Source organism: Phocoena sinus, chromosome 7, assembly GCF_008692025.1.
Source record: "Phocoena sinus isolate mPhoSin1 chromosome 7, mPhoSin1.pri, whole genome shotgun sequence".
NCBI classification, from domain to species: Eukaryota; Metazoa; Chordata; class Mammalia; order Artiodactyla; family Phocoenidae; genus Phocoena; species Phocoena sinus.
Window position 1 is genome coordinate 8617282 of NC_045769.1, and position 8589 is coordinate 8625870.

At 52.6% G+C, this 8589-nt stretch overlaps 1 protein-coding gene across 1 annotated transcript; it reads right to left on the bottom strand.

Annotated features, from left to right (window-relative positions):
* Positions 1 to 4267: 4267 nt before the first annotated feature.
* On the bottom strand, positions 4268 to 8343 carry SPATA3 (spermatogenesis associated 3). Its single transcript, XM_032638392.1, has 3 exons — positions 8067 to 8343; positions 6396 to 6570; positions 4268 to 4373 (listed from the first exon to the last, which is right to left on the bottom strand). The coding sequence occupies exons 1-3, from the start codon at positions 8341 to 8343 to the stop codon at positions 4268 to 4270; spliced, it is 558 nt and encodes a 185-aa protein (XP_032494283.1).
* Positions 8344 to 8589: the final 246 nt, after the last annotated feature.

The window sequence follows — 8589 nt, forward strand, 5'->3', positions numbered from 1 at the left end:
CTTCTGGTTGTCAGGGTGTGAGGATATAATTCTGGGGCTCCTCCAGCCATCTGCCCAGGAGGGGAACTAGTGCGCCCTCCGCTGAGGGTGTCAGAGCCGGAAGTTGGAAAAGTCCCCAGGTCTCTGATGACACTGTTGAGTTCGCCAGCCCTGACACTTCCTGACTGTTTTGTTATGTGAGATCATCTCCTTACTATAATTTTGAATTAGGTTTGCTGAAATTTGCAGCACCAAGTAATCTAACTCATAATCCACTTGTAAATCAAGTCTTAAAGTGCCTTGTGGCATTTGGAAACCTACCAATTCACCCTTTCATTTTACAACTGAATTAGAAAGAGAGACATCAGAGCAATGCCATTGGTAGAACGCTTCCCAGTGTTTACTGGGAAGAACCTTAACCATGGGAGGTAGGTGAGTTTCATTCAACTGTCAAGCTAAGGAATTTTTCTCTTGAAGCAGTGAAAACCTTTTGCACTTGAAAGGGTCTGCATAGAGAGCCGTGGCTGAACATACAGGATGCCTGGGAAGGGGGACCTCAGTGAGCACCAGGGTTGGCCCATCTAGTCAAGAGGCCATGAGACCTGAACCTGGGTGCTGGTCCGGGGTCCTCCCTCTGTTCACTGTACAAATGGGGATGGGTCCTGGTGCCAGGATGGGGAAACACAGGCCTGCCTGTCCACATTCAGGGAACAGGAGAACAAGCAGAAAGGAGCTGCTGGGTCCTTATGATCAGAGGTCACAGCTCACCAGCTCCTTCCACTGAGATACATCTCTGTTGCCTTTCCCTACCTGTGGACACTTTTTGACCTGAGCCTACCTGTTCTCCTTACCTCTGGAAACCTCCTGGGATCCCATGTGCTCACCTAGACCCAGAGAAGACCCAGAGCAGGTGTCTTCTCTGCAGACACCTTCCTTTACTATCAGACTTCTCAGCGTTGGCTTGATTCCTGGCCCTCTGCCCTATCCATGCTTTCTCCCTATGTCAGATATTGCTAATGACTCTTATGTTTACAACTAAGACCTGGCCTTTCCTGTGAGCTCCCTCTATGCCCCTACCTACCTGACATCTCCACTTGGTTGTCCAACATCTCAAAATTAACAACAAAACAGAACTCTTGATTTTTGTCCCCTCTTGCACGTTGATCCTCTGGCAATGACACCCCAAACTTGGAGTCATCCTTGAGGCTTCTCTTTTCCTCATTATTTCATCCAGTCTCTCAGCCAGACTTGCTGGTGCAACCCCCATAGTATAGCTGTTCACGTTCCCCTCCACAGCCATCACCCTGGCCCAAGCACCATCTTCGCCTGCCTGGACAAGTGCAAGTGAGTCCTACCTGGTCTTTCCCCGCCCCCCCCCCCCGCCCCTTCCCATTTTCTACCCAGCAGGCTGTGTGAACTACAGTGTGGGTGAGACACGCACCCCTCCCTTGTGGACAGTGAGACACTTCGGGGGGCACTGGACACCGAGTTCAATAATGTGGAATCACGGCCCATTCCCGTTATCTTTCAACCCTCTGGTTAAGAGGGTCTTAGCGTGGAGCTGGCCAGTGTTAACATCCAACACTTGTCAAATATCTTTGCACACACAGGGCACTGACGTCAAAGCTGAGGCTTTTTCAGGCACCCTATCAGCCAGAATTCCATGACATTTTGTTTTTATGGTATTTATATTTACTGTGAGTCTTTTTTTTTTTTTTTGCGGTACGCGGGCCTCTCACTGTCTGTGGCTTCTCCCGCTGCGGAGCACAGGCTCCGGACGCGCAGGCTCAGCGGCCATGGCTCACGGGCCCAGCCGCTCCGCGGCATGTGGGATCCTCCCGGACCGGGGCACGAACCCGCGTCCCCCGCATCGGCAGGCGGACTCCCAACCACTGCGCCACCAGGGAAGCCCTACTGTAGTCTTCTTTATGGCAAAGGATAGGATTTTCCATTTATGGCCAGTTTGAAGAGAAATGCATTTAAGTTAAAAAGGAAGCTAATTTAAAGAAAATAAGTGATCGATCCCAAAACATAGCTTGACTATATTTTGACTTCTAGTTTACTAGTTTTAATAAAACTAGTGTTTGTGGGGATCATTTTGTAATGTATAGAAATATCGAATCACTATGTTGTGAGATGTAACTCACACAGTATTGTAGGTTAATAATACTTCAAAAAATATATTTAAAAAAGTAATATTCCAGATTTCAAAGGTCAGTAAAGTTCGGGGAATACTGAGTTAAAACATAGTGATGGTGATGTCGCTGCTATGTTGAGCGCCTGTTCTGTGCCAGGCCCCATGCTAAGTGTCTCACGTGCATTTTTTTTACCCAGTTCCCCCCAACCCCAAGTGAGAGCTGCAGCATTATTATCTCCATTTAACAAGAAAACGAGGCATCAGGAGTTAAGGGAGTTGCCCAGGCCCCAGAGATACTGGGTGTTGAAGGGGGATCTGATCCCAAGGCTTCTTGCCTCTGGAACCCAAGCTCACACCAGTGGGCTCTGCTGGAAGGAGACTCTAAGCCAAAACGCTTGAGATTGGGCACCATCTTCACACTGCCAGTCGCCACCATCTACCCAACCCGTGACCAGGCCCTGCAGGGCTGTGCATCCCCTAGCTTGATCCTCACAACCATTGACCTTGGAGGTAGCTGTGATTCTCCCCACTTTAGAGATGCTGCTGACTCTCACAGAAGTCAAGTAACGTGGCCCCGAACACCCAGCGACCAGGCAGCAGAGTCAAGGCTAGCACCTACGGCTCCAACTCCAAAACCAGCGTCTTTCCAACAACCGCCACCTCCATGATGATAACAGCAACAAGACTCCCCCAGCTGGCCAGCTCTCTGCCCTCCAAGCACCTTGTCTCATACTCGTCTCATACTCCCAACGATCTCAAGCTCTTCCCTATGTACAGATGAGGAAACTGAGGATTTCAACTGCTGTGGAATTTTGTGAAGCTTAAGGTGCTTCTCTGCTCTTTCATGAATGTCCCAGGACCAGGCAGCAGAGCCCTTGAGGAGATGATGAGCTCTCACTGGAGTTTATTTTCCGGGCTGGGCTTCTGAGTTACCTTGAGCCTCTATTCCCACCACACGCCCTGCTGTGGCTGCTGGAGGCCTGGGGTGGATTGAAATGCTCCCATTACCCCCTGCCCCACCCCCATCACCACTTGTTAGGCATTCACCGCATGTGGACTTGACAATGGGGACAATTGGGAGTGCTCTTGGTACCCGCCCAGATCCCCTTTCTGGGCTGACACATCCATCACCCAGCTCCTGTGAATTATGAATGTTGGTTGCTAAAGGCTCAGAGCTGTCTCCTTCCTCAGGGACTTGTCCTCACCCAAATGGGAGCCGCTTTTTCACAAAGACATGTACTCCCCACCTCACCCTGTAGCCAATGACTGACTCACAGACGGGCATGAAAGGCCAACCCTCTGGGCTCACGGTGAGACCAACTCTGGTTGTAATTCACCCTCCAGAGCTCCCCAGGACTGGGCTAAGTGGACTTCAGCTGAGACCTTGTCCTTGCTCCACTCCTTCCCCTCCCTCTCTTGCCTCCCTCACTTTTTTTCCTCCACTAAATCCTGTGCACCAAAATCCCTGTCTCAGGCTCTGCTTCTAGGGAGCCCAGCCTGAGACAGGGGAGGATTGAAGATGTTGTGGAAGGCATGCTCCCTGCCCTCAAGGATCTTGCAATACAGCGTGGAGACAGGCCACATATGTACATAAAAATCATCTGCAGTATGGGCTGGAATAGGCTGGAGAAAACAGTAATAACAAAGATGGGAGAAAGGCTCCACGGAACATGAAGTTCACAAAGGGTAGGTAGGGCTGGAAATGGTGTGACAGGCAGGGAGAAAGTTGGGAGGAAAGGCTCTGAGATGCATAGGACCCTCTGCCCCCACCTCTCCCATCTCCTCCTATCTGGTGTCCACGACTAGGGGAACCAACCCCAGGCCAGAGGAGAGGTGGGAAACTCTGTTTTGAAGATCCCACAATGGGTCTAGCATTGTCCACGAGTGTCCAGGGCTGCCTAAGAGAGATGTGCCAGTGGACCCTGAGGCCAGAAACAAGTCACTCAGTTCTCAAGATTCCCCTGAGAGGCTGGGGGTTTCGCCCACCCCTAGAGACCTCCTCCATTCAGAGAAGAGACAGACATTCCATCAGCCCTGGGCTGCAGGAATGGTGAGTTAGTGGGCTTCAGGATCACTCTGCAAAGGGCCGTGGGCACGAAGGGGGTCCACATACCTGCTGGGCCGCAGGCCTGGAGACTTGTTCACAAGGATTCAGTGATGTAGTAGGCAGCTCCCAGGGCTCCCAGAACCACAGCAACAGTCCCAAGGGTTCGGAACATGCAAATTATGATGAGTGGAATGTTTACTTGCAGGTTTTCTGCAAAGCAAAGCAGAAAGCCCACAGGTTGGGGGGCAGCTGGGATTTAGTGCCTGTCTATATGCAGGGGAAAGTGGAAATTGTGGGGTCCTTCAGGATCACAGGAATGTCCATCTCCCCCTATGGCTCCTCCTCTCAAAGGAACACAACTCCCTGCACCCCTCCCAATAAAGCTCTACCACAGGACCCCCCAGGATCCGAGGATGGGCTGGCCTGGGATGCCAGCTCCCCTGGACACTCAGAGAGAAGGTGACAAAGGTAGTCAAGGCTGCCGTGTGCCAGGCCCTGTGCTAAACACCTCACATCCAGTGTCCTCCTCAAGCTTCACAGCCACCCTGTGAAGTAGTCCTGCCATGTAGCTCTATTCTGGGGTTGAGGCACCTGAGGAAACCACATACCACACCTACCACAAAGGTGGTGGAAAAGCAAAGTATGTGATTATGCTAATAATTGCGAGGAAGGCTTTCACAAGATGCAATATCCATTTGGACAAAAATCCTACTAAAGTAGGGATTCTTATCTAATGTGAATGTGTACTTAAAGCCCAGAGTCAACATTCCACTCCACAGAGAAATGTAAAGATTATGGAAGCAGGTGAAACTTGAGCAGAATTAAGACTGCATCCCGGCCAGACTGGACTCTGCCCCTCCCCGTCACTTTCCTATTTCTGAGCCTTGCCTTGTGCCTTTTCCTCCTCCTGGAAAGCTCTCCCTTTAAAATAGGCCATAGAGGATGCTAAAATCCTTTTAGATTCAGCTCAGTTACAACTGATACTACAACGTCTACCTGGACCCCAGCTCAGGAGTGAAGCTCTTTGAACATCTCCTATAGGACACGTATCACTTCCTGGCCTGCACATTAGTTTCTAAATGTACATATCTTAGCTTACCATGTGGACTGCACACTTTTTAAGGGTAAAGTTCCCTGTTTTGGTTTCCCTCCCAGTGCCTAGTATCCTTTTGCAGAGTCGGTTTTCCTACTTGTTGGTTTATGAATCCATGGCACAATTTGGCACTAAATGGACAGAAGCACTAAGTGTGTGGAAGGATAGCTGATCATGGTGGGTGGGGGGCAGGCCCTTCCTTGACGGGACTTACCAGGCAGTACGGTATTTTTAGCTCTGGCATATTCTCCCAACACACCTGGGTATCTGTTTGCCTCTCTTCATATGCCTGAGAGGTGGTGCTTTTCACGAACATACAAGAGAGCGGGTTTGGTGGGGCAGGGGCTGGGAAGAGGAGCCGGATGGGGATGGAGGACGGGTCGGCTCAGCTTCTGGGCTGGGAGATGCCCAGGCGGAAGGCCTCTTCTGTGGACATTTGTGAGACCTGAGTATAAGCGGAGCTGCCCTGGGGCCCAGAGCTGGGGGTAGGCGGAGGCCCCTCTCCAGCCCTTGTGCGTAGCCCTGCGCCACCGGAAAAGGTGAGGGACATCTTCAGTCCAGTTCCCTCAACAGGGATCTTCCCACAAGAGGAAGTGGCGGCCACCTGGTGGCTTCGTGGGAGAGGAAAAGAAGGGCAGATGCTGCAGGCGATGCTGTGTGGGCCTCCGGGTCACGGACAGACCCCTGTGGGGCTGCCAGGAACAGCCCGAGACCCGCTGAAGGGGGTAGAGGTCTTCCTGGCACCAGGGGTTATGTGATTTACATCCGTATTTATCTCTAAATTCCAGGGGACGCTCATGTGCGGGTCAGGAGCCGGAAGCGTTGGGCTATGGCTCAGGCTGCGGAAGGAGCGACAGGGACTTTAGGACGGACTGCGGGGGCGTGTGCTGTGAGCAAGGAGGCTGCCTATGGAGCGACGAAAAATGAACCCCAAAGAAGCCATGCCCGGTAAGGAAGAAAGTCGTCACCTCTCCATGAAGGTGGGGTACCTGGGCCTGGGGCTAGTCAGAAAGGCCCGGGTGCCAACCCCCAGGACGTGGATTTCCTCTGGGCCTGGGAGTCCCGAGAGGAAGAAGTTACACACGACTGCTAATACACTGTGTGCCCCGAGGGCCCAGCCCCCCCACGCGCCCTAGGACCTGTAGAAGGTGAGGAGGTTTGGGAATCCTCTCCCCGGCATGGTCGGCCAGGCCCGAGGCAGAAGGACATCGAAGATGCGGCTATGGCACAGGCCCAGACGATGCCAGCAAGCAGAGCTGCCGGGACAAGCGGAACAGGAACAGAAGGAGCGCGGCCCCGCTCGCGTCACAGACCCTGCTGGACAGAGAAGGAGAGAGGTGAGGGGCCCACTGCCTGCGGGAGGTGTCCACACCAGGAGTGGCGTGTGCAGAGGAGAGAGGACCAACTGCATGGGGAACTAGTTGTCTTCTAGACTGGTGCTACCTGGGAATAATACGAAGAACACCGACGTAACAGCTGACACCTGTACAGTGTTCTGTACGGCATTTTCCATCTCATTCAATCAGAACAATCCTGTGAACGGGAATATGGTTATTCTCAGCTTACAGATACGGAAACCGAGGCTCAGAGGATAGAAGAGACGTGCTCTGATAGCAAGGAGATGGAAGGAGTGGGCTTCAACGCAGGATTTCTAACTCAATTCTGTGCTCTTTCCGTGGAATTCACAGGAAGGGACGGCAGCAGGTGACTGTCCATCCTAGGAGAAGTGGCACTGAGATTCCTGCAACTGGAGCGGCCACGTTCCATTTCTCTGGGGCTCTCGGATTCAACCAGAAGACAACTGCTACTCCAGTGGACAGTCTTTGAAATACTTCCCCAAGCTCACCTCCCATTGCTGTCCTGGGCTGTGGGTCCCAGAGGAATGTGGACAGGTAATAATTGATTTTGCCTGTGTGAGTTCCCTCGACACGCTCCAATGCTCATTTGGACCCTGGATACCCAAGAAGATGGGGGAGCGCTTTCCATTGGACAGCCGTTCCATTTTCAGAGAGAGCTAACTGTTGGATTTTTTTTTTAACGCTGAGCAGAAATCTGCCTTCTCCAGTGTTTTCCAAGGGTAAGTCACCAGATTTAGCAAATAAAAATACAGGACGCCCGTGCAATATTCATAACACACTTATTATACTAAAAAATTATGTGTTGCTTATCTGAGATTCAAATTTGACTGGGTGGCCTGTATTTTATCTGGCAACCCTATCCAGGGACCCTTAGTCAGACATCTGAGGACAACATGGAACAAATCTACTCACATCTTCCAGCTGACAGACATATCCTCCAATTCCCTCAACCAGCTCTCACACACCAGAAGGTTCTTGCCTCCCCCCCACCCTTCTCATCCCCCCAACCTGGACTATCTTCCTTGGACTAGATCGCCGGGCATCCTTTACAGCACACAAGTGGCCTGATGAGGACAGAGTAAAGCGGTATGACCACCTCCCTTGTCCTTAACTGTATTCTTGTACTAATGCAGACTTGGTGGTTATTTTCTAGCAGCCACGTGGTACTTCTGAGTCCCAGTGAGCTAGGATTACCACCGAGCCATGCTGAATGTTAATATGTTTGCGAGGCTGTCTTCAGAGAGACTCAGTATGGTGAGGAATGACAAAACCCAGGAATCCTGGTCTCCTGGGTAAAAAAAAAACCCAACCCCCTCGCACTCCCCACGCACCGTTCCAGAACACACGTTAACCATGCATCACTACCCAGTAAGAAAAGTATCAGCCCCTGGGGCAGCCCTGGGATTCCATCAGCAGGAAGGCTAGAACCACTCGGGCAGGCAGGCTGCCCACCTGTTTTGCTGGATCGAGGGGATGCTTTTGTGCCAGTGTCTGGAGAAACGACGCCCTGAGCCCAGCGGCTGACTTCGGGAGCTGGGAGAGCCTGGGGCACGGGCTGCGGGGGGATGGATTCACTGCTGGGCTGTGAGGTGACTCCAGAGCTGGGCGGTGGCAGGGTGGGCAGGGGGCTGGGCGGCTGCGGGCTGGATCCGGTGCCTTCGGAGCTGGCGTGCTGGGAGGCGGAGCCTCGGCGCCTGGCCTTCGACTTCTGCCCCTTGCCCTTCTTCATGGTGGGTCCTCCTCACCTAAACGTGCACCTACTTGGATCTGCCTAATCTCCTGACTCCCTCCCCGAGGGGCTGTGTGCCCCTGCCCTGCGGGGAGGCTCTGGCATCCGTCCGAGCCCAGGGCCCACAGGAAAGGGTCACCCACACCCCTCCTGTGAGGTCACAAAAGCCAGGGTGGCTCCCACGGCAGGGTGCTGGGGACAGTCTTCTCTGCCGACAACAGCCTGCTGTCCTCCCTCCTCCTCGGC

Bases quoted from the DNA above. Each gene is read 5' to 3' on its own strand.
- SPATA3 (XM_032638392.1), bottom strand. From the start codon at position 8,343: ATGAAGAAGGGCAAGGGGCAGAAGTCGAAGGCCAGGCGCCGAGGCTCC. The intron at 6,571-8,066 runs GTGGGCAGCCTG...TCTGTCCAGCAG, and splicing joins CCCTCGATCCAGCAAAACAG to GGTCTGTGACGCGAGCGGGG. The intron at 4,374-6,395 runs GTCCTAGGGCGC...TTTGCTTTGCAG, and splicing joins AACCTCCTCACCTTCTACAG to AAAACCTGCAAGTAAACATT.